Source organism: Ostrea edulis, chromosome 2 (assembly GCF_947568905.1).
Source record: "Ostrea edulis chromosome 2, xbOstEdul1.1, whole genome shotgun sequence".
Taxonomy (NCBI): domain Eukaryota; kingdom Metazoa; phylum Mollusca; class Bivalvia; order Ostreida; family Ostreidae; genus Ostrea; species Ostrea edulis.
In genome coordinates, this window is record NC_079165.1 from 61846791 (window position 1) to 61873320 (window position 26530).

Consider the following 26530-nt stretch of genomic DNA (forward strand, 5'->3'; position numbering starts at 1 on the left):
TCATAAACAACTACAGTTATGTATAGATACGTTCGATCATTATTGTTCAATAAACGTTATGTATGGACGGGTGGAGTCTTGTTGAGGGACATGCTCTTGTTCATGTATAAATGTAAATTGTTGTATGTATTTGGGTTAATTTGTCTGTGACATACAGTGTATATCGATTTCCTAGAATCTCTTGATTACATGTTAAGCTTCCCGTGTACGATGATCACTTAGATGTTACAACTCAAATACATATTATCTTCATATGAGATGCACATATTTCAAAATGTAATATTTACAAAAACTAGATGCAAAATCCAATTTATTGTAGAATGCCAATAAAATCGTCATACGACACTGCCCGTTTTGGTTCGAATCTTGCAGAATTAGTATGAACATTTAAATACTGATTAGCGGACAAATTTGAATAAATGAATTTTTTACAATCTGCAATATTTTCGAAAGCATGAATGGCCTGTAAATAAGTATTGTCATCACACAATTCTATATAACTATTGGCCATCTTTGGTGTATTCGGCATGTATAACGTGTCCAGCGGATGGTGCCAGGAGCGGTGTCGCATCAACTTCTGCTGGATGTAAAAGGCTCTGTGTGTGGTAAACGTTTTGTATTTCTCAATGTCTGTGTAATATTTACCAATTTCACTGTACTTCGAGGAATCCGATACTGATTTGGATAACTTATCATAGCTCGTTTTAATCACAGTCTCTTCTTGTTTAGTCGCCTCTATTCTCCTTATACCCGAAGTTTCTTCAATTTCCATGTATATATCAGTTTCAAGATTGTGTACCGGAGATATAGTCAGTTCGTTCGAGTCAGATGGGGGATTATGTGTGCTTTGAATGTAAACAGATGCTTTTCTTCGGGTAACGCAACAAAAGATAGTAAAAGCACATATCCAAATGAAAATGACACCGGAAGCAATTGAAATAGTCATCACTACCACGATGTTGCTGTTATTGTCATCGATGTTTGGGAATGTCTTTGCGGTCTGGATTATTTCTGTAGTTTGCAAATGAAAAGGACTTATGACTGGTCCAGATCTTGAACTTGGTGTATCGTAAGCTTCCTCAACACTTGAAGCAACATGAGAGAACGGTGTTACTACGCTATCTGTGAAAGAAAATAGAAAGAATAAAAGGGAACATATTCATTTCTCATTGTATTTTTCTTGATTAGAAGAAAATTTCAAGAGATATAAAAATATATACATATATTTACATCTACTCTTTAATCCTGTGATAAAATTCATTACAGAGTTTTGAAGTATATTTGCTTATTAATGCAAAGACCGAATCACTATAAATCTGTTAGGCGTGTGAACACTGTCGAGCTTGTCGTCTGCATCTCGGTCGACAGGAACCGGTGATTTTGTAATAATAACGGTAGATGTCTACACCTTACCACTTACTAACAAAATCATTATTACGCCTTATTAGAGGGGTGGAATGGTATAGACCCCTAGTACTATAATTGTAGACAAAATTACTATTACACCTTATTATAGGGGTGGTGTGGTATAGACCCCTAGTACTATAATTGTAGACAAAATCACTATTACGCCTTATTAGAGGGGTGGTATGGTATAGACCCCTAGAGCTATTATTGTAGACAAAATTACCAGTTTCTGTGCTCATGCAGCAGTACGTGTGCAGGATGAAAACAAAGCTTTGTTGTTCACATTCCCGTCTCAGACTACACATGTCAAGTTAACCTCATTCGATGCCAGATAAGTTGATCTTACCTCTAATGTGGTTAATATCACCAAACAAACACAAGAAATTAATTCAAGTGCGGGATTTTTCAACAATTTTTCTTTCATTAATTGTGCTTTCAATTTCTCGAAGTGACAACATGGCCGACTAGCACCAATATTGACTATACCTACGCTGTTTACAATTAGACAGATTTAAAAAGATATGAAAGGCATGTTTAAACCCAGTTCATATTGTACAATTTTGTTAATAAGTGGAGTTTTATGATATTTAATTGAAAATAAATTCAAGAATTGGACTATTTTATTTTTTCAGCATTGCACTCTTTTCTATTACGTTATGATATCACACTTTAGTTTTTCCATGGCTGTTCCGTTAATCGCTACTTTCCCAAAGAATTAGGTGGGAGAGTTAAGATATCAATGAAAAATGCGCACGTTTAAAAAGGTTTCAAAAATGTAAATATAAGCAATGAATTATGTTTTGAAAGCTGTAGTTCCATAACTACAACGGTGTGTGCAAACAAATTTTCACAACACGCTAACAATTTGTATGCACATACCGTTGCAGTTATGAGACTACATCTTTCAAAGAATAATAATTCATTGCTAAAATGAGAAACTTTAAAAAATTTAAGAAAACTAAGAACTTAATATGATTACTATTTTGACACCCGTGTATTATGCTACATTCATCAAGGTCGCATTCACATGTGTAGTAGCAGAGCCATCCGAACTTGGGTTTAACGCACGTCTTGGAACAATTCTTGCCGTAGGAGCCTATGGGACATTCTACAAAAAGATTATATTACATGTATATGTCCCTATGAAATCAGAAAATGTACAGGAATGTAAAGGATATTGTATCAGCTCATCCCAGATTACAGCACATGTCACTATGAGCCAACTTAGAAGTCTGGTGTTGTTTTTGATACAAAAGTATATATTACTTTCATTGTCAAATTAATTTTTATATCGACAGGGGATGCTTACTCCTCCTAGGCACCTGATCCCACCTCTGGTGTGTCCAGGGGTCCGTGTTTGCCCAACTATCTATTTTGTATTGCTTGTAGGAGTTATGAGATTGATCACTGTTCGATATCTTCACCTTTCATATGCACATTTACCAAGCTCCGTGAAAGTGATAAATGATTGATATACATATATTATACATGTACAGAATACCTAACAATCTTCATCCTGGGATTTGGATGAAGTACGACGAATAATGTGGCGTGGCTGTAAATTGAATGTGACGTATTTGTTATTTGAGTGAGAATCCATGTCAACGAAGGTACATGCATATCTTTTAATATCACCCAGCCTTTACCCCAGCCTCACATTGTCTTTTAAAGATCTTTTCTTTTGTTTCAAAAAATTATGTACCACAATGGTTCAAGTATAAGAATAATATTTCAAAGGTTTCATATTAATTTCCTTGCGCCTCAGTTTTAGGTCGAATTCAAATAAACACTCTGGAGTATATCAATCCTGAAAAGAGCTCTATTTAGAAAGATATTGAATGATACTTGTACTTATGTATGTACACGGTACATGTGTATTTACTGTGGTGCTCAATCGCACACTTCAAACTGTACCTTAAGGTTTAAAAGAATTATCATGATGGTCTTGCATATGTAATAATTTAGTAGAGCTAAACACAATAGATATTACAATTGTTATTTTGGCATTATCCTGTTATTCGCTCCGCGGAGCGAATAATATTTGACGTTGTTGACGTCACGCTAAAATCGTCAATGGAGGAACAATAAGCAACTGAAACAAAAAGCAAACCTTGAGTACAAGGTCAAGTGTTAAAAATAGGTGAAGGTGCAACTAAATAGAGAGAATATACCTTCGTAATAAACATGAAAATCTGAAGTTTTATTTTATTTGTAACGTTTGTATTCGTAGTGTATTTTAAAGATAATATTTATTCAGAAATCTATGAATGATATTTTGAAAGATCATCCTTATAATATATAATATACTCCTGTTATTCGCACCGGTGCGAATAACAGGAGTATATATATACAGACGAGGTTTACATTTCAAGCTAAAACGCTCTAAAAAGGGAAGAATTCCCGGGAAAGGGGTTTCTTTGGGGGAGACTATATAAAAAATGGGGCTTGGAATTTTTGGGGGTGAATTTCAATGAATATGACATTTAATGAATTAATATAGTGCTAAAATTATTCGCACCGGTGCGAATAACAGGAGTATATACAGACGAGGTTTCCAATTTCAAGCTAAAACGCTATAAAAAGGGAAGAATTCCAGGTGAATTTCATTGAATATGACATTTAATGAATGAATATAGTGCTAAAATTATTCGCACCGGTGCGAATAACAGGAGTATATATATACAGACGAGGTTTACATTTCAAGCTAAAACGCTCTAAAAAGGGAAGAATTCCCGGGAAAGGGGTTTCTTTGGGGGAGACTATATAAAAAATGGGGCTTGGAATATTTGGGGGTGAATTTCAATGAATATGACATTTAATGAATTAATATAGTGCTAAAATTATTCGCACCGGTGCGAATAACAGGAGTATATACAGACGAGGTTTCCAATTTCAAGCTAAAACGCTATAAAAAGGGAAGAATTCCAGGTGAATTTCATTGAATATGACATTTAATGAATGAATATAGTGCTAAAATTATTCGCACCGGTGCGAATAACAGGAGTATATATATACAGACGAGGTTTACATTTCAAGCTAAAACGCTCTAAAAAGGGAAGAATTCCCGGGAAAGGGGTTTCTTTGGGGGAGACTATATAAAAAATGGGGCTTGGAATTTTTGGGGGTGAATTTCAATGAATATAACATTTAATGAATTAATATAGCGCTAAAATTATTCGCACCGGTGCGAATAACAGGAGTATATACAGACGAGGTTTCCAATTTCAAGCTAAAACGCTCTAAAAAGGGAAGAATTCCAGGTGAATTTCATTGAATATGACATTTAATGAATGAATATAGTGCTAAAATTATTCGCACCGGTGCGAATAACAGGAGTATATATATACAGACGAGGTTTACATTTCAAGCTAAAACGCTCTAAAAAGGGAAGAATTCCCGGGAAAGGGGTTTCTTTGGGGGAGACTATATAAAAAATGGGGCTTGGAATTTTTGGGGGTGAATTTCAATGAATATGACATTTAATGAATTAATATAGTGCTAAAATTATTCGCACCGGTGCGAATAACAGGAGTATATACAGACGAGGTTTCCAATTTCAAGCTAAAACGCTATAAAAAGGGAAGAATTCCAGGTGAATTTCATTGAATATGACATTTAATGAATGAATATAGTGCTAAAATTATTCGCACCGGTGCGAATAACAGGAGTATATATATACAGACGAGGTTTACATTTCAAGCTAAAACGCTCTAAAAAGGGAAGAATTCCCGGGAAAGGGGTTTCTTTGGGGGAGACTATATAAAAAATGGGGCTTGGAATTTTTGGGGGTGAATTTCAATGAATATAACATTTAATGAATTAATATAGCGCTAAAATTATTCGCACCGGTGCGAATAACAGGAGTATATACAGACGAGGTTTCCAATTTCAAGCTAAAACGCTCTAAAAAGGGAAGAATTCCAGGTGAATTTCATTGAATATGACATTTAATGAATGAATATAGTGCTAAAATTATTCGCACCGGTGCGAATAACAGGAGTATATATATACAGACGAGGTTTACATTTCAAGCTAAAACGCTCTAAAAAGGGAAGAATTCCCGGGAAAGGGGTTTCTTTGGGGGAGACTATATAAAAAATGGGGCTTGGAATATTTGGGGGTGAATTTCAATGAATATGACATTTAATGAATTAATATAGTGCTAAAATTATTCGCACCGGTGCGAATAACAGGAGTATATACAGACGACGTTTCCAATTTTAAGCTAAAACGCTCTAAAAAGGGAAGAATTCCAGGTGAATTTCATTGAATATGACATTTAATGAATGAATATAGTGCTAAAATTATTCGCACCGGTGCGAATAACAGGAGTATATATATACAGACGAGGTTTACATTTCAAGCTAAAACGCTCTAAAAAGGGAAGAAATTCCCGGGAAAGGGGTTTCTTTGGGGGAGACCATATAAAAAATGGGGCTTGGAATTTTTGGGGGGTTAATATCAATGAATATGACATTTAATGAATGAATATAGTGCCATGATTATTCGCACCGGTGCGAATAATAGAAGTATATATACAGACGAGGTTTTCATTTCCCAAGTAAACTAATGACACATTTACTTAAAACATACATTTTTATTATGAAAGTGAAAAGGAAACAGTAGCATACAATCTGTAATTATTCCTAAAAATACACACACAATGAAAGATTTTACGATTTTTAAAAATATTTATTTACATAATAAATGTTTTAAAACAAAATCCTGAAAAGTGAAAATAATTTTAAACATTTACTCGGCCATTTCTACTCATTTTGCAAAGGTTTTAAATTAAGTAATAAAAAAAATTAATGACTTTATTTCTTAAACTGTTTGATCCACCGTTCTTGAAAGTAAGATTTCCAATATGCGGGACTTGAACTTTGCATGGTTTTTCCCTTTCTCACGCAATCTGAAAACGCCTGTACCTCACTTGAATAGAAAGCAATTGTTGAATGCAAACAATGAGAAAAATTGAACACTACTCATGCAATTGTTTGTAAAGGAAGGTCATTGTTAGTCGAAACTTAGAAACGGAATAAATGTGTATTTCAATACAGTAATACAAGAAAAAGGATATTATTGAACTAAGAAAGTTTTTTAACCCGTATTGACAAAACAAAGACGAAATTTAATGCAAGAGACAAGTACATAAGCATTCAAAATGAATGATTTTTAAAAAATGAAACAAATTATTAGACGGTTTATTCCGTAACATTACTAAAGATTAATTTGGCTAGCTATCATTAATTTTGTATTCTGATTTTTTTGTAAGTAACGGAATAAACGCTATACTCAAACTTTTCAAATATTATAAAAATTGAAATACATTATGATAAGGTTTATTCCGTAATATTATTTTAGATATTTAGCAGTTTAGTTGGCCTGTTAGTATTAATTTTCTTTCCTTGGGGGGAGGGGGGTATTCACGGAATAAACGCTATACGGTTTATTCCGTGACATTATTTGGAGATTAAATTGGGCAGATATGAATTTTCTATTTATTTATTTTTTTTGTAAATCACGGGGTAAAGTTATTGGGATTTAGGGGAAAAAAAGATCATTTCTTATAATAAAACTTTTAAAATGCACAAATTTAGTACGAAAACAAATTAAGAAATAACGTCAACAACGTCAAATATTATTCGCTCCGCGGAGCGAATAACAGGATAATGCCGTTATTTTCATGAAATACCGATAGAAAATCACAGGTTTTGAAATGTAAGTAAATTTAAATAACAAAGACACTATGAGTACATGTACTTACCGATACAGTTTTTGTTTACATCGTCGTAAAAATAATTATCACAACAATAATCTATCTCTCCAAATCTGCTACGAAGTAAAAAATATATAAATACACCATTTATACAGCACGCGTTTTGTTTGGATGAAAGGAAAATCCAAAATTTCGAATGTTGAAAGAAAAGTAAATAGTACTCACGTGCCACAGAACTGAGAACTTGTTAGCAACTTAAGGTTCAGTAGTGCAAGTACATGAATATAAGTATAGAATTTCAAATAAATAAAATGCATTTTTTAAACCATCTATAACTAAGTGAATATGCAGACTACGTTGATAATGTATTGCCACATTAAATCGAACTCGAACAAGGAAATTATAATGGGATTTCTCGTTTATTAATTGGATCATAACGTGCATATTCCCTACGCCGAATTGAAACCACTCACGAGTACTGCATAATCGTCATAATAAACTTTTTAAAATGCTATTTATCTTAAAGCAACCTTACTGCAAAATGCAATGATGTCTAAACACTCACTAAATGGTATCGTTTCAATACGGGGTTAGAAAGTGTATACAGTTGGGTCCAAAAAGCGATATATATATATATATATCTCTTTATATATATATATACATGTATGATAGACCGTCCTTCAACTACGAAAAACTACTGGGACTGCCCGCTATTATCCAACCTATACTTGTAACCGAAACCGTCAGTTTTCCAATATAAACGATGTCATTAGATGTATCAATAATATTTATACGTAAGTGAAAAAAAATAGGATTGAAATTTAATTATACAAATAAAAAACCCTCATCTGACAGCAAATGACTTGATTATTTTGGGTATCAGGTCTGTTTGATAATGCCAAGAAAATCGTCATATTGGATATAAGGTTTGTTTGATTGAATATTATCAAGATTTTGATAAGAATATGCATCACGTGTAAGAAAAACTGCATCTAGGTAGTTGTCCTCTGAGAGTTCAAGATAACTATTTGTTTTTGTCAGCTTGTTGGTCTTTGAGACAATTGTGAGATTATGCCAGGAATGTGACCGTTGAAATGTACGCTTCTGATGATTTTCCGGACCAGGGCTCAATAAATGAGTAGGAAATCTCGTGTTACTCCGTAATTGCAATTTGTGAAGGTCATGATATTTTGAATCTGTATGCGTTTCCTGTACGAGCTGGTCGTATCTCTCTCTCAGCACATTTGTCGATGAAACTTTTCTCTCTCTTTGTTGCGACAGACTCTCATCAATTTCCATGTAAGTTTCGTCTTCCTCTCTCAATGTGCCGTTTCCTAAGATTACTCCATCTCTTTGTTGTACAGAAGTTGTTGTTGTTGATCTTTGGAACCGCCTTTTACAGCACAGAGCGCTAATAATTGATGCGATTGCTATGGTAACTACTCCAATTGATATGATGACATAAATGTGTTGTTGCCAATATTGGTAATTTTCATCATATCCATATGTCATGCTATCATCATTTGATACTGTAGTTCTGATAGTTATTGAAAGATTCATATCTGTTTCATAACCCTGTTCTACAAGCTTACTGGAAGATGCTGTAATTGGGGTAATTGTGAACGCCGATTCCGTAGAGTTGTGTGAAGGATATCCAGAGAGATCTATGAAAGGAAGCATCGTTAAAAATCATAAAAACATTTCCTTCGTTTATTCATATATTTGTTGTTGTTTATCACCGACCAAAGGAAAAGAATATATCCATATTTCATCCGTGCATGTAAAAAAAAAACTTCAGCAAAACGTTTTGAAATGACAAGATAACATATAGTAAGAGAAACTACCATTGATGCATCCAAGCTGAATGTGGCACTTCTCCATGGGACATTTGCACTCGTCATAGCACAGGTGGCCATATTTTGGAGGAATGCACACTTTGGAACAATTTATTCCGTACGATCCTAGTGGACACGCTATAGATATGATAGAAAGATTGAATTAGATATGTTTTCTTTTAACAAATCGATAGGAGATGATGAATGCAGTTCCATCGGCACTTAACATTCGAATTTACTAATTATAATTTTTTTTTAATATAAATCTGACAAACCCAAAGTAGCTATGGATACACCAACATCATGGTGCTTCTTCCCCTGACCCCATCACGGCATCGCTCAGGATTCCCCCTCCCCCGCCTCAGTTGTGCGTACACGCTTGTACGGGATCAAACATTAAATCTTAAAAACCACCGCCTTTCTATTGAAATGGATTGATTGTATTGTTTAACGTCCCTTTTGAGAATTTTTCACTCCTATAAAGACGTCTGTGGAAATGGAAAGGTGAAAAATACTCCACACATGAAAGAGTATAATTTTTGTAATAGATGAAAACCTGAGGAGTAGCCAATGCATTATATGTTAATGTGAAGCATTGATGAAAATTGGTGTGAATTATCTAGACAATGTTGTAACAACCAATGTTATGAATTTGTCCAAATCCGATGTATAAAAGATCTGCATATTTATTCCTAAGATAAGCAAATTGGTCTCTAATTAATTACATGATCTCTGGGTGTACACATTGTTTCATTACCTCTTATCTGTAGGATACTGATCTGCAATTCAATTACGCTGTGTTTATGCTTTAAGTGAATAAACATAACTTGAACTTGATTTGGACTTGACTTGGTTTTGCAGTAAAGTATATAAAATATAGGAATGACAGGATCGGTTTTGCTATTTGGGATTAGACAACTGTTTCATACATGTAGAAGTACCTAAACACTGATTGTCGTTGCTGTTATAGTAGTAATTTTCACAGCAAGGTCCTTTTCCATTTATACTGTAACGAAAGTTCATATTTTATATTACACGATTACATATTAAGACAAACATTATTGCAAATACCATATGGTTGTACAAAGAGTGTTTAATGGAAATACGGATCTAAAATAGCAACACTATCCAAATAACTTACTTTCCACAAAACTGGGTATCTATCCTGATATCAAAAGTCAACAAAACCGCCAAAACAGAGAGCAGATAAACGTACATTTTGTTATGCGTAATATTCAAAAACCAGCATATCAAGTTTATTTCATCACATAGTTTCCTGTTATGAAAAAGAGTGGTGACTTTGATAAGCTAAATTTGTTGGATGTTAATACAATAGAAATTAATGAAATAAATTCGCACCTGTTCAACTTTCATCTCTCTCTTTCATTTTTGAAATATTTCAAATCAAAGCTATACAGATTAACATTAAACATGATTCCTTCGCTTGAAATTCATAAATTGATAACAATTAAAGTATACATATATATCATATTATATCATAAATTTGCTTTCCTGGTGCTTTTAACGCGTAAATACATTGAACGAAAACGTGAAAGCGTTTCCTTCCTCTTTGAGAGATGATTGTGGATGGATAAACTTATAAATAAAATTCATTAGAAATATGCCTTAAACTCTATAGCTTAGTGCAGACGACAACGAAAAGCCACCCCATAACTTTTTGTACGTTATACTGTATTACATATACATCTGTCATTAAAAAGAAACAAAGCGTGTGAATTTAAAGAACAAACACGGAAATAAATTGATTGATTGATTGTTTTGATGTTTTCCGCCACAATCAACAATTTTTCAGTTATCTGGTGGCGCCCAGTATTTGTTGGTGGGAGAGGGAACCCATATACAATGTACCTGGGAAGAGACGACCGACCTTCCGAAAGTAAACTGGGAAACTTTCTCACTTACCGGCGCGAGCGGGATTCGAACCTGCGACGACCAGAGGTGAGAGGCCGTGTGATTTTGAGTGCGATGCTCTAACCACTCGGCCACGGAGGCGGAAATAAAGATAATATAATCCCTAAAATGTGTATCAGTGATATTACCATGACGATATGAAATATCACTAAAGTGACTCGTACCTGAGTATTGTAGGATTGTCGAGTGTTTTAAATTGGGGTCAAACTGGCTGTTATTCTGCTAGACCTTGTGAAATTTGACCCTTTTGCAGTTCAAATCCACTTTCATGTATTCGCATAAACCAGTTTTCTTTATTGCTTTCAACACAACACACATTAATCATTACTTAGAAGAAACACAATATAAATATGAAAATGCTACAAATTGATAGTAGAAGTAATTATCTTTTCGAACTTGAAATACGCAAAAGATCATAAAGAAATTGAGGGGTAAAATAGCGCACTTACGTTTTGACTCAAAATTTAAGATGAAACATAAGAACTAGGGAGTTGTTGAATTTCTGTAAAAATTGATATTGTATTAAACCTTCTAAAAAAGATCTACCAAATCAATGAACTTTAATTTGTTCACCTGACCAAAGTGTTCAATTATTTTAATGACTTTTTCTATAGATCTAATATCCTGTAAAAAAGTTATGTGTCGTCTGCATGTTGAAGTATTTTTATTTCATTAGTCATAAGGTCATTACTAAAGACTTTAACCTCTGGTGAATTGTGAATTTTTTTTCGACATTATTTCTACGATAAATAAAAAAAGCAATGCTGAGATTGGACATCCTTGTCGAATGCCTTTGGTCATTTTACAGGTCCTAGACATCCATCCATTATTTTTTGATGCGATATACAGGATTTGTATATAATTTTTTTATCCATTTTATGAATTGCTCTCCAAAATTAAATTTATTAAGGGTGTTGAACATGAAGTTTCATTCTACAGAATCGAAAGCTTTTTGAAAATCAAGAAGTAAGATTGCTCCTTCTTTTTGTTTTGTTTCACAGTATTCAAATATATCAAGTAAAAGTCTTGCATTTTCACCGATATATCTACCTTTAATGTATGTGGATTGGTCTTTACTTATTAGTTTATCTAAAAGTTTTTGTAATCTTATAGCGACAATTCGTGCTAAAATTTTATAATTACAATTTGTAAGACTAATTGGTCTATAATTTCGAAGATCATTTTTGTCTCCCTTTTTATGTATGGTATCAGGAATGCAACTCAATAAAAATAAATCTGAAGGAATACTATTAGGTCCTTTGAAAAACAGATATGATAAATTATATGATATCAATATCACCAATACACCCGTTAAATGCTTTGGAATATATATAGATCATGATGCTAATCAATGTTACAATAAAAACTGGACGGAAAAAATTAATAAACTAGAAAAAAGACTTACAATGTGGAATACAAGAAAATAACCTTATATGGAAAATGTACCGTAATCAATACTTTAGCATTAACACAATTATACTATAGTGCAACTATATTGCAATATCCAAGAAAAGAATCCATAAATAAAATAAAGAAAACAATCTTCAATTTCCTATGGGGCAAAAGAGAAAGGATAAAAAGATATACTTTAATTGGAAAACAAGATGAAGGAGGAATAGGTATTGTTGATATTGATTGTAAATTAAAAGCACTCAAGGCTGCTTGGGTAACAAGAATTTTCAATGAAAAACAATCATCTTTAAAATCCTTCTTTAATTCGTGTATTCTTAAAAGATTCATTACACCCGAATATCTCATAAAGACAAATACAACCAGTGCTGATGAAATAAAGCAAATTTTCAAACCATTACCAATATTTTACTGCGAAGTACTCAGTACATTGAATGAATGCAAACGTAAAACACATCAAATAAAAGAGATGACTGACGTTGATGTATTGTCTGAAAGTATATGGTTAAACAACTTGACTCGATTTAATGGTAAACTTCTTTTCTACACAGATTGGATAAAAAGTGGAATTTATACATTAAAGACCTGTTTGATGAAAACGGAAATTTTCATGATATCAATTATTTTTCTAATATTCTTGTCAACAAGTCTTAACAGGATTTGCGAATATAACATACTGAAAAAGGTTATTAAACCTGTCCAAAAATATCACGATACTTCAAAAGGAGTCTATATAAACATAAGAAAACAAAGTAACATTTTATTAGAAAACAAGAGAAGAATACCCCCAAACTTGATAAATAGCAAAACAATATATGATATATTTATCAAAACAATCTTTATTAAATCCTACTGTGAGAGATTTTGGGCAAAAAGCTTCATTTTCAATTTTGAAGAAAAGAAAACAAATATTTATCAGTCAAAAATCACTAAAATCAAAGACAAGCAATTAGCAGAATTTAATTACAACTCTTACAAAATCTACTTAATAATAATAAATCTGTTCACAAATGGAATAAGAACGTTTCTAATCAATGCCCGTCTTGCCAAACATTCGAAGACACAAAACATTTAATCTTGGAGTGTAGAAACGTACAATTAATATGGAAGAAATTAGAAAATCATTTGAAATTTAATTTAAAATGGAAACATGTTGCATCAGGATTTTTCATGAAGAAAATAAAACTACCACTTCAATAAATCATTTCTTATCATATATAGCTTTTTACATATATAAAATAAAGATGAAGTTAAGATATCAAAATAAAGAAGAAAATATTAATGACATTTCCTATTTTGTAAAAACAAACTTAATGTACCAATATGAGACTTATAAAACACCGAATTTCAACTTCAATTATAAATGGTTTTATGACATTTCTATGACTTTGTGATGATAATAATTAAAAACAGTCAGACTATCTGAAGGGGTCTGTCTTTTAGTAGCGCTGCCTGAAGGGGAAAATATGGACATTGTGTGTTTAAGGTTGTTCCCTACAGGCAGCATGACTTATTGAAAAATATCTCTACCATATTTGTATATATCTGATATAGTATTATGAATATCGAATTTATGTATATGAATGTGTATCTGTATGTATGCGTATATATATATATATATATATGTCTTATATATTCATTTTCTTAAAAGTATATATATATATATATATATATATATATATATATATATATATATATATATATATATATATATATATATACACACACACGTATGTAATTAATAAAGAAATACATCCAATCCAATGGGCCCCTGGCACCATAGGTGAGGAAGAAGTGGGAATATCCTAGGATATATTATCCCAACCAAAAGTGTATGCTTCCAAATAAAATATATATATATTTAAAAAAAAAAAACAACTTTAATTTATTCAAAGTGTAATTTGTATCATGAATTACAATATTAAAATGTATGTCTAGAAGTATAGATATTGACAATATATCTGAGGAAATGGTAAAATATACGGATAGACGGTAACAGCAAAAAAAAAAAAATAAATAAATAAAAAATAAAATAAAAAAAAACCAACCTTAAATTCATGACAAACTAGATAACTTTAGCTTCTCTATCGTCAATCGTCAAATTCGCATATTTATGTACATGTAACAATATCCATTGTCACCTGCATATGGAGCTTGTGTCTCCGAACTGATTTGATAAGCGAGATCATGCTCTGCATATGACAAATTGTTTAACCGAGGCAGGTTACTGGCTAATAAGTTGATATTACAGGGATTCTACCATTCTCGTTTACAGTCAACATTATGCAAATTCTGGTCGCTATAATAATCTAATTTGCATGATTTCATACCACTTTGCTCCGTTTACCTGATCAAGATAGAGGGCTCATGGCGGATATGACTGGTGAACAGGGAATACTTACTCCTAGACACCTGATCCCATCTCTGGTGTTCCAAGGGATCTGTGTGTGACCTGTTCTATATTTTTTTTATAGGACTCATGCGATTGATCACTGGTCTTTATTTTCACCTCTTTTTATTTATAGATTTTTGGTCCTTTCCAGACGCTTTCTCAATTTCAATTGACACAAACATTCCATTTGGAGATTAACTGTATGAAATATATACAAATTTATGGCCCCAAAAATAGATATTGAACTACTACCTACACAATTGTAGCATCCTGCGAGCTTGTGCTTTAAAGCCGAGAAGCTTATATATACATGTAAATCCTGAACTCTGAGTCGTGAAGTCAAATTTGTCATATCTTTTACTTCCTGTTCAATGACCTCTTTGGGGACAACGATTGTACTTTTTTCCTTAATTCTTATGATGACAAAACTAATTATATATACAAGTATAACACTAGCCATGTAGAAATTTTATTTTGAATATGGGATGTTACATTTAACAAAATGAATTTGGTCTCCTGAACTCTATCTCCTTCAATGCGTTGATTTATCTTCGTCATCTCTCAAGAGGTTCATTTCTAGACCATTTGCATTTACAGTACCTGGGAAGATTAAAGGAGCTGTACTATACATATCACAGCTTACATCGAAGGCGTCATCAGTTTGGTATGACGATCAAATATTCATTAACGGTATCGTCATTTATCGTACTATATACGCCAGGAGTCTCTGCGCTGTCTGAATGGGTTTCATTTGACGACAATAATGAGGAAGTGCAAGGACTACCACTAATACTAATTTCTTTCCTACAACCTTCAAACGTGGGTAGAATGTAATCGTCTTTATCTCGTGGTGGACTTTTTCTGTTCATGTCTATTTTCGGTTGGCATTCTGTTCGATTTGGTTTTCGCTGTGAGGTAGGACTTGATATATACCTCGATTCTTTCACAGATATCGATGGAACAATTTCATGTGATTGTAAAAGTACCTGGTCTTTATCGTCTACCTTTGAATATCCACTGGTATTTTCAATACTGAAGCTAGGCGTAGAAACTTGAATATGAGAACTAGAAACTACAGCTTGGTACTCTCGATTAGTTGTTGGTTTGTTACTATTCAAAGGGTCATATCTAGTTATATTCCCTAATGTACCCAGCTCACTTATCTCCTGGTATACATCATTAGGCTCAACACTTGTTTTTTGTCGTTGTTTTGACGCTTTCCTCTTTGAACATTTAGTGTGTACATGGATGCCTACATAAATAGTAAAGATGATGAGGAAAAGTGAACAAACTCCAAATATGCCGAGTAAAATTGGATAATAAGAGTCAAAGAAAGATGGTGTTGCTGCAGTAGATCCAAACGTGAGGAATTTGGTGGTGGTTTCTGTATGAAAAGTGGTAGGCACGTGAGGTGTGCTTGAAATCACTTCGTTGGAGGAGGACGTCGCCTGTGATAAAGCAATGCTGGTTTCTTCAGTGATGACACTTGTGCTCCCCTTTTCAGTTGTTTGGATATATGTCACTTTTGTTGATACTTGTGGCTCTAACAAATATAGAGGATTCTTATTCAATACTATTACTGATATCAAATATATTAGAACTAAATAAAATCAAATTCTATAGTTGCTGTTTTTCTTATCTTCTGAACGATTGTGTTAAGTCTTTCGGTTGTTATTTCGTGCTTGAGTGAATGCTTAGAGGTCAAGTTGAACATTTTCTAAAAAGTTTGTTTTCTGGTTAAAATACTTTATACACCTAATGAAAATAATATGCAGGGTCATAAATGTAATTTTCAAACAATAAGTTATTTCAAATTGGCTTCAAACTCTCTACCTGCATTGCAAACAATCCATTTACTCGCAAGTTACTTCCCATTGGTAATTTGACGTCATGAGAGAGACACCAAGAGACACAAGCGAAGGAAAATCGTGCACGAGTGTGTTTATTTATAAAAGATGGTTCACTATTCTGTTTTCAATTGCACTATGAAATCGGTTCAGGGGATAAATAAAGGACCCAAAGTTTAAGAAAATTTGAAAGCTCAGAGATGGCTTTGAATCCTTCAACTAAACTATGTTGTGAATCCTAATGACATTTTGATAAGACGAGTTCGCTATCAAGTTTAATTTAGGAAAAGCCTATTGATTCAGAATTTAAAAAAATTATTCAACATGATTAGAAGAAAAAAATATATAACTGGCATTTAGCATCGTTTTTCAGGTGTCCACGTTTCTTAGATGTCTCTAACATGTAGGGTTTATCTGTATTGAATGGTTGATGTCTGATATGTCACCAAAAACTGTCGCAAGAATGCGCCATTTAACGAAAAACAACAACGGTATTACCTCTTTGCTAAGTGTTTTCTGGTGTTGATTGTGTCTGATAATGTTACAAAAGGAGAAATAACCCTGTCGATTCTCATCCATTTCGGTTATATTTAGACAGATAAACAATTTCAAATTACACAAACATAATGATTTCCCCTCTTAAACTATTTTATACAACATACATACATCATTAAGAAGTAACTCTATTTTAGGTGTCAACCTTTAAGTGATATTGTCAATGTGTGGGATTGTTTCTTTGTCTATAACTTACTCAAATAAAAATAATGTACCTGTGTATACCGGACATCCTCTGGATAGACTCTAGATACTAACTGTGTATATCGGACATGCTCTGAATACAGAATCTAAATACTTCCTGTGTATACCGAATATCCCCTGGATACATACTCTAGATACTACATTGTACCTGTATATACCGGATATCCTCTGGATATAGACTTAATACCCGTGTATACTGGATATCCTCTGGATATAGACTCTAGATGCTACCTGTGTATACCGGATATCCTCTGGATACAGACTTACTACCTGTGTATACCGGACATCCTCTGGATATAGACTCTAGATGCTACCTGTGTATACCGGACATCCTCTGGATACAGACTCTAGATACTACCTGTGTATACTGGACATCCTCTGGACACATCACATTGACTTAGATCACAATCTACACATTTCTTTTGGCAGCCTTCACCGTAGAAAGGTGGTGTACATGATTTAGAGCAATTCTGTCCGTAATATCCCGATCTACACGCTGTAAAACACGTTTCAAGATATCTCAGTTCTTCTTTGTGTATATAAACACAATTCGCTTGAAAATAATTAGCGTGTAAAACATCATTTGTTGAATGACTTGGACTTACGGACACATTTCTGTAATGTTGCATTCCATTCAAACTCTGCAGGACACTGTTGCTCCCTGTCAAGATAGTTTTTTAAAAAAAATACTAATAGATGCTCTACCGCACAGGATATAGGAATATAAGACGTTTATTAGCTTATTTTGAGATATATCTCGTTCCAGATCACTGCTGGAAATTCATTATCGAATCATACCTCTGTCTTCTGGATATGGGACATAATCAAAACATTGTATATGATATTAATGTAACTCACATAAAGGTACATGTACTTAGTCTGATATCAAAATTTACTTACACACAAGTGCTGATTAAGAAGTCAAAATTAACGTCGCATGGTACATGGATATACATATACTGGGTATACATAACTCATTAAAATTTCATTCTTATGCATTGTGGTAATTCTTTTTTTTTTTTTTTTTTTTAGAAATTCTACATAAGAAAAAAAACTTACATAAGTAAACAATCACGTGCTTCTTCGACGAATTCGCAACGGAAACAAGCTGTTAACAATGCGTGTGAAATAGATTGCTGGGAACTGCATGAACACGAAAAATATGATACAATGTAATGATTTAACATGGTTTCAGTTGAACAAGGAAACAGATGTTAATTGCAGGGACATTTATTAATAAATCAGTTTAAGTGTGTAATCTATGTAAAACTTGTTCGTGTTTATCGATGATAAAAACATTGACAAGTATGTTGTGAAATTCACAATTTTATTGAAGGCATGTTATATAGGTTTTTGTTAAAATATAATGCTGCATGAAATCGTTGAGTTAAATGTTGTTGTTTTTTTCAATAGTGTAAGTAAAGAATAAATATTCCATCAAAGCAGACAACTTTTCTCGGACTACAATATACACATGTATTTAAAAACGTATTCTAAAAACAGTGTCATAAACTATAAACATTTCTCTGCCTACTATATACAAAAGTGATTAAGATGGATATCTAAATATATGTAAGGGTACAATATTTCCGAAACTTCTCTGCTTAAAGTTATAGACTAAGATACATTTTGCATTACATCTATACTACTACATGTATATAATAATTATAGACTTGATTTTTGTCCATTGATATCGGCTACTCGGGAAAAAATTGTCTTTTTCTTTTAATATAAATAACATTGTACCTTACTGTACGTTTCATATTTGAACATATTCTTTATCTATAACGTGATTAATTTAAAAAATCGACGAAAGTGACACATTAATATGGAATTTTAAACCGAGACAACTTGAATTTTACATGTATAATCAGCGCGTGCGCGTGAGAAAGAGAAGAGCGGATCCCGAACGGAATAAACCATGCAGACGTATGACTTGAGCTTCTCCATCATCAACTTCCCATATTTATGTACAGTGTAGCAATATTCCATTATCACCTGTATATGGTTCTTATGTCTCTTAACTGATTCGATACGCACGAGCTTGATTTGCGTATGATCAGTTTTTAAATCGGGGCAGGCTACTGACAAACACATTTATATTACAGAGGTTTCAACAATCTCGTTTAAAGTAAGCATTTCGCAGATTCTATAGTCGTTATAATGATCTATTTTGCCAATATACAACCTATCATTTGGTGAAATGCTGTCTGAGGTGTTTCTTTGCACACTGATTTTGACTACAGATTAATTTCTTCGTTTACGTTATCAAGATATAGGGCTCAGGGCTGTTGTGACCGGTTGATCGGCATTGCTATTCCTCCCAGGCACTTAATCCCTCCTCTGGTGTCCAGAAGTCTGTGTGTCTACAGATAGTATACATATATTTTTATTCAAACTTGTTTGGTAGGTCTATTTTAAATTGACACGGAGATTTCAAATGGGTGGGAGTAGGTCCATTTAAAAAAAATTATTTTTGTAAACAATCTGTATAATACATGTTCAATATAGGCATACCAAGGATCATGTAGGAATACAGACAAGTTTTTTTATGTGAGACACACACACACACACACACACACACACACACACACACACACACACACACACACACACACCACACACACACACACACACAGAGAGAGAGAGAGAGAGAGAGAGAGAGAGAGAGAGAAAGAGAGAGAGAGAGAGAGAGAAAGAGAGAGAGAGAGAGAGAGGGAGAGAGAGTTAAGGAAAGATCAGGTTCCATCTGTTCCACTGGGTATCAAATTTTTCGCTATCACAATTTTTGTAAAATAGGAATTTTTGTGTTTCATAAAAGTTTTAAGTAGGATATTGCAAAACGAATGTTCAATGATTTCTCAGTACATCTTGCTGTATATATATAGTATTTCAACCAAAGGATAAGAGTATTTTGCATACAAAACTTTTTACCAGGAGTACCTAAAAAAAAAATATTTTTTGGTAAAAACTATATGAAAGTTTGTTTTATCTTCTATGTAAAGTTGAAAGTCATTTAGGAATGCTTGAACACAATCAGATTCCCACAGTATATGTTCTATTGTCTCTTCATCTCTGTGACAAAACGTACACATTTTACAGTTTACTCTTTTAATTTTGAATACAAACGAATTTGTTGCTAAAATGCTGTTATTTATTCTGTATTGAAACCATTGGAGTTTGCAGTTTTTAGTTATTTTAAAAGGTAGTACGTTGAAAATTTTCCATTCTCTGTTATCAATATCCAAAAGCTGACTCCATCTTATTGTACCTGCAGTCACTGAAGAGTTTTTGTTTAAAAATTCATTAAAAAAACTTTGACGTTTTACACTTCAGTACATTGTAAATGTTGTTTCTAATAAAAGGATTTGGTAATCTTTTAAAGTTAGTGTCTGTACCTGACTGCTTAATCCAAGTTTTTATAGCATGAATAATACTTGCATATAACAAGAAGTTAATTTTTACATTTGGATAAGTAGCACTAAAAGTTTCATAGCTAAAAAAGGTACGGTCTTCCTCAATAATATCATTAATGTGTCTGATATTATTGTCGAATAAATGTTTATTAAAATACATTTTCTTGCTAATATGGATCATAGGGTTGTAAAACAAAGGTGAATCTGCAGTAACATTAGACTCAGTACAAGTGTTCTGTATTCGATCCAGGCCTTGAATACATCTACCCAAAATTTATTTTTTAATGACTTTAAAAGTAGATTAGTGTATTCAATCCCACAGGATGTGAATTTAATTAGGTTAAAATTTGAAATGAAATTACTCAACCCCTTATTTGTAGAGATAAGATGTCTTACCCAAAACAATTTCATTGAAGCTATAAATGATTTTAGATTGATCATTTTTAGACCACCATCCTCATATTTCTTGACAATTACATCCTTCTTTACCCTGTGGGTTGAACAACCCCACACAAAGCAGAAAAATAGTTTTTCTAATTTTTTACAATAGGCAATAGATGGGTTAGGGATGGACATCAGGATATGATTCAACAATGGTAACACTAATGTTTTAATAACTGTTATCTTGCCAATGGGAGTTAAATATTTCTTCCCCCATTGATTTAGCATAGATTTGAGTTTTACTAATTTTGGATCATAATTTAATTTAGGTATATTTTGCAAGTCGACATCAAAATGTATTCCTAGTAAAGTGAATTTTGTAGTACAATTAAATTTACTGTTGGGAATAAGAACATCGTTACTGTATCTTTTTGAGCCAATCCATACTGTTTAAGTTTTTGTGTAATTCATACATAGTCCAGACATTTCTGAGAAAGCATGTAAAGTTTTAAGAGTTTCTGAAAGACTTTCGTCACTACCATCAAGAATAATTGACGTGTCATCAGCAAGTTGGGAAAATTTTTTCTCCACATTACCAACCGTTATGCCTTTAATTTTTTTTAATTTGTTCTTATTTCTATTGCCAAAATCTCTGCACATATCAAAAATATAAACGGAGATAAAGAATCTCCTTGTCTACAACCTCTTTGAATATTAAATACCTCAGAAACATTGTAGGTTGCCACCTTGGTTAATTGTTGATGTTATATTAGTGTAGAAGAGTTTAACCCATGTTCTAATGGAAGGACCAAAGTTGAAGAAGTTTAAAGTTTTTTGTATAAAATTCCATGATAAAGTATCAAAGGCTTTTTCAAAATCAATAAGTAATAAAAGACCAGGGATATCTTCTTCTTCAGTATAATGCATTATATCATATAACAATCTAATATTTTCGCTTATATACCTGTTGGATATGAATCCTGTTTAATCTGGGTCTATTATTTTGTCTAAATATTTTTTAAATCTAGCTGCAATAGTTCCCGATGCTATTTTATAGACTGTGTTTAGCAATGAAATTGGTCGCCAGTTTTTTTAGATAGTGTTTTGGTTTATCTCCCTTTGGTAACAGTGTAATTACCCCATGTCTTTGTGTGATGGACAACATATTATTAGGTCCATTTTTAAAGCTATATATGCCGTAATCTTTGGTTATTATCGTAGGATTAAAATACGTGTTTTATATCAAGCTATATAAGTTGCACACTTTTAGCAAATCATGCAATTTAACTCAATCGGATTAAAAAGTAATCTCGGATTAGAAAGTAATCAAGCCTATTTAATCAGGTATTCTCCGATTCGGGTAGTGAATGCCCCTTTCCGAAATATTCATGATAACATGACTTTGCACGCGGATTTTCGAAAATCAACAATTGCATGGCGAAGGATGGACGGCCTTGAGACTGTTAACATTGGCGGGACACATTCAGCGATAAAAGACAGACAGAAACAGGGTAGAAAGAACTATTTTGAGCAAAAAAGTGGGTGTGTAAAACTGTTTAACATGAAATCGCCATTCAGTATAACTACATACTGTAAACGAAATCCCCAATTCCCATGGTGTTTCTAATAATATTTTTCTCGCGCATTGCAACATAAACGTCATTCCTTCAAAAACATACATTAGAAAATCATCGTTTTCTTCTTGCATTGCGTAGAATAGCACTCCTTTAATACCCGTATATAATTTGGCGAAAATGTCAAATTGTATTATTTTTCACATTTTATCATACTGACAAAATGTGGTCTGGTTTTTAACACCGAACAAACTACTGTTTAATACGGCATCTATGCATTTAATTCACGTTGGGTGTATGGAGCGCCAAATTAACATAAACTCAAATAATTGAAGATATCTTCAATTATTTGAAGATATCATCAATTCATTTGATGCGCGCAACAATTGAATTAAAGATCTCTTCAAATAATTAATGATATCTTCAATTCTGAATTATTGCGCGCATTAATTGAATTGATGATAGCATTAATTCTTCAGCTGAATTGATGCGCGCTTTAATTTAATTAATGATCTCTTCAAATGAATTGATGATATTAACAATTGAATTGATGCGCGCTACAATTCAATTAAAGAGAGCAATAATTGATATAATGCGCGCATTAAATCAATTGATGAGAGCAATAATTGAATTGATGCGCGCATTAATTCATTTGATGAGAGCAATATTTGATTTAATGCGCGCATTAATTCAATTATTGCTCTCTTCAATTGAATTAATGATATCTTTAATTCATTTGAAGAGAGCAATAATTCTTTTAGAGAGAGCAACTATATAATTAAAGATATCTTCAATTCAACATATCCACAATTGAATTAATGATATCTTTAATTGAATTGTTGCTCTCTTTAAAAGAATTGATGCGCGCATTAATTCCTTATACAAAAGCATTGTAAATGATTTAAAGATATTTTCAATTGAATTAAAGAGATCATCAAATTATTTATACCGAGCTCTAAATCAATTATTGCGAGCACTATTTCTACTAAATTGATGCTCTCATCAAATGAATTGAAGAGAGCAATAATTGAATTAATGCGCGCATCAAATCTATTATTGCTCTCATTAATTGAATTAATGCGCGCATCAATTGAATTGAAGAGAGCAATAATTGAATTAATGCGCGCATTAAATCAATTATTGCTCTCATTAATTCAATTGATGCGCGCATTAACTCAATTGATGAGAGCAATAATTGAATTGAAGCGCGCATTAATTCATTTGATGAGAGCAATAATTGATTTAATGCGCGCATGAATTCAATTAAAGAGAGCAATAATTGAATTGATGATATCTTCAAATAATTGAAGATATCTTCAATTATTTGAGTTTATGTTAATTTGGTGCTCCATATGGGTGGGGATAAGATCTATATATGCTATCCACACCGTATCTTTATAGCAATTCTCATCTTATTATAGTTCAACACATTAATCAAATGTACGTCTTGCGAAATGCATTTAACATTTCAAACACTTCTTTTGAAATCATCCCTTAAATATCACAAGTTGCTTATCAAAATCATTCCATTTCATTGGTAAATTGTACATGTATAATTATTATTAATTTTATATCATTTAAATTTTGAATCACTGTAATGTTCACAGTATACTACTCTTGAATGCAAAACTACTACTCAATTACAATGTATACATAATATACAAGGAATTATGAATACAAAACATGTTTTTTCCCTCTCCTTTGTATTTCAGTCAAACTGTATACAGGGTTATTTTCGCCCCGTGTTATTTTCGCTTTTCACACTTGCTGGTGGTTTCGCTCTGTTTTAAATTCGCCCAGACAACATTGTGTTAAAAGAGAGATCGCCCAGTCTTAAATTCGCCCACTGATAACGAGAGCGAAAGGGGCGAAAATAAAACGGGGCGAATATTTCCCTGTATACGGTATTGATATTGTTACTGACGGGTAACGTGATACATTCGCAGCCTTTAATCAGTATATTCCTTTTACTACTGTCTTTACTTTCACAAAGTTTCTTGAGGATTTGGACATAAATCCCTGCTGTCCCTCAGGTCCGATAATGTGTTTAATTACATCAAGTTATAAATTAAATAAACCCATATTTAATTTTCAACTAATTTGAACTTACCTGCTATGGAATTGAATATATCTTTATTCACTTGAACCAGCTTGATATTATATAACTTAAGATATCTTATATTGAACAAAAATTATCTTTAATTACTTAAATAGACTAAAATAGTTATGTCTAATTATTTGAAAATATGGGTTTAATTAATCAAAAATAAGTTCAAATATTACAAAACAAACTAATTCTAAACTCAATATTCTCAAATATTTGACACTATCTTCAAATTATTAGCCTATCTCTAAATCTATTAAAGAAAGGGCCAAATTCTCTATCAAAGATTGGATCTATTTCAATTGAATCATTTTATATTTATGTATTGAATTTAACATATCTTTAATTCGTTTAGGGATATGTTAAAAATATCAAAGGATAGCTTAATATTTCAAAACTGTTTCACTTATAAGGAGACATCACATTGATACATCAAACACAATCACAACAAATCCACATGTAATCAATAATGCATGCATTTTCTACTTTTATTGAATTAAGGTCTGAGAGATAATGTCGGCTTGGTGTTATCTCAATGATACATAAATGTACATTGTAATACATGTAAGAATAATGTTAAACCTTCCAAAGATTAACTGAATGAACAGTGAAGCATAAGACAGATGTCATGCAATACGACACCCGAGAAAAATGTAGTAAAGATCATGCATTTGCACCACCCACCATTTACCAAAACACAATTCAGATGAACATGTTGTATTTACACATGCATGATGTCTTCAAGATTTACTGTTATAGCCTAGATTTCGTTTACATTAACAATTTCAGATATCATTCTTCTACCTCCGCTTGAGATAAGAAAAATACACAAGCATCTAGTAACATCACGAGGCAGCGAGTGAAAGGGAAGATAACTGCATGTGTGCATAAAAAGACTGACTTTATGTTGTTATCTCTCATTTAGCGTAAGAGATGCCTGAAACCGAATCAAAGCTATAAGGTCAGTATTTGTAGTGCATGCAGATGTTTAGTTGGGATGTTTTGTGTGCATGACTTTAGAAGAAGAGTTTTACATAAACTAGATGAATAACCGCGCAAGCGCGGGAAATCACAATATACAAATAAATAATATTGCACAGAGGAAAGACGTTTTAAATGCATGTTTGAATTGTTGCGCACATGAGGTGAATGAATGATGCCTTTAATACAAATGAATTGAAGAACAATTTTTGAATAATTGTGTGCATTAATTGTTATTGATACATGTACCATATACAATAAATAAAACTTTGATAATACGAAATCACTTGGACCTCCAAATTTTGTTCCTTATAACATAAATTATTCAAATCCATACTGAAAATTAGATAGCGCAATTTTTATATGGGACGTCTTTTTTAACAGAGAATTCCTAATATGAACGTTCCTTACTAGTCAGTTTTACTGTGAACTTAAATGATTGCTCTCGTAAATTGAATTACCGGTAAAATAAATTTTAATGAATATCTTTAAATCATGAATGATATTATTGAATTAATGGGCGCTGTAACAGAAAATAACTACTTTTTTCAAATACGAAACGTATTATAAATTGATATAAGAATGTATTTAATTATAATTCAATTAATGATATCATTAGTTAATTCTGAACTTAATGATATCATAAATAGAATTATCTAATACCTATCAAGAATTGATTAATTAATGAGAATGTATTTAATTATAATTCAATTAATGATATCATTAGTTAATTCTGAACTTAATGATATCATAAATAGAATTATCTAATACCT

General features: G+C 32.4%; 2 protein-coding genes across 5 annotated transcripts in view; both read right to left on the reverse strand.

Annotated features, from left to right (window-relative positions):
* Positions 1–293: 293 nt before the first annotated feature.
* LOC125681569 (uncharacterized) lies at positions 294–10256 on the reverse strand. 4 transcript variants are annotated; one of them, XR_007372274.2, is made up of 6 exons: positions 10103–10256; positions 9903–9967; positions 8971–9099; positions 7175–8790; positions 2387–2515; positions 294–1122 (listed from the first exon to the last, which is right to left on the reverse strand). XR_007372274.2 is itself a non-coding variant. In XM_048921723.2 (4 exons), exons 1-4 carry the CDS (start codon positions 7441–7443, stop codon positions 311–313), a joined length of 1098 nt encoding a protein of 365 aa, XP_048777680.1. In that variant the 5' UTR covers positions 7444–7970; the 3' UTR covers positions 294–310. The 4 variants fall into 4 exon arrangements, 2 of the variants coding, with proteins under 2 accessions (XP_048777680.1, XP_048777679.1); XR_008800108.1 differs by having other exon boundaries at positions 2387–3418; positions 7103–8790; XM_048921723.2 differs by lacking the exons at positions 8971–9099; positions 9903–9967; positions 10103–10256 and having other exon boundaries at positions 7175–7239; positions 7352–7970.
* A 4892-nt stretch (positions 10257–15148) lies between these two features.
* LOC125681922 (uncharacterized) overlaps positions 15149–26530 on the reverse strand; it is a 13967-nt gene continuing 2585 nt past the window's right edge. Inside the window, exons 2-5 of the mRNA XM_048922199.2 lie at positions 18361–19667; positions 17907–17962; positions 17660–17797; positions 15149–16238 (exon numbers count right to left, since the gene is read on the reverse strand). Of these exons, the coding sequence (XP_048778156.2) occupies positions 15352–16238; positions 17660–17797; positions 17907–17962; positions 18361–18488 (1209 nt within the window). The 5' untranslated portion in view covers positions 18489–19667 and the 3' untranslated portion in view covers positions 15149–15351. The remainder of the gene's footprint in view (positions 16239–17659; positions 17798–17906; positions 17963–18360; positions 19668–26530) is intronic.

Excerpts from the sequence above, each read along its gene's own strand:
- LOC125681569 (XM_048921722.2), bottom strand. The coding sequence starts at position 7,443 with ATGCATTTTATTTATTTGAAATTCTATACTTATATTCATGTACTTGCA. Across the intron at positions 7,243-7,351 it reads AGTTCTCAGTTCTGTGGCAC|CAGATTTGGAGAGATAGATT; the intron begins GTGAGTACTATT and ends TTTACTTCGTAG. Across the intron at positions 1,123-2,386 it reads AATACACGGGTGTCAAAATA|ATAGCGTAGTAACACCGTTC; the intron begins GTAATCATATTA and ends TTTCTTTCACAG.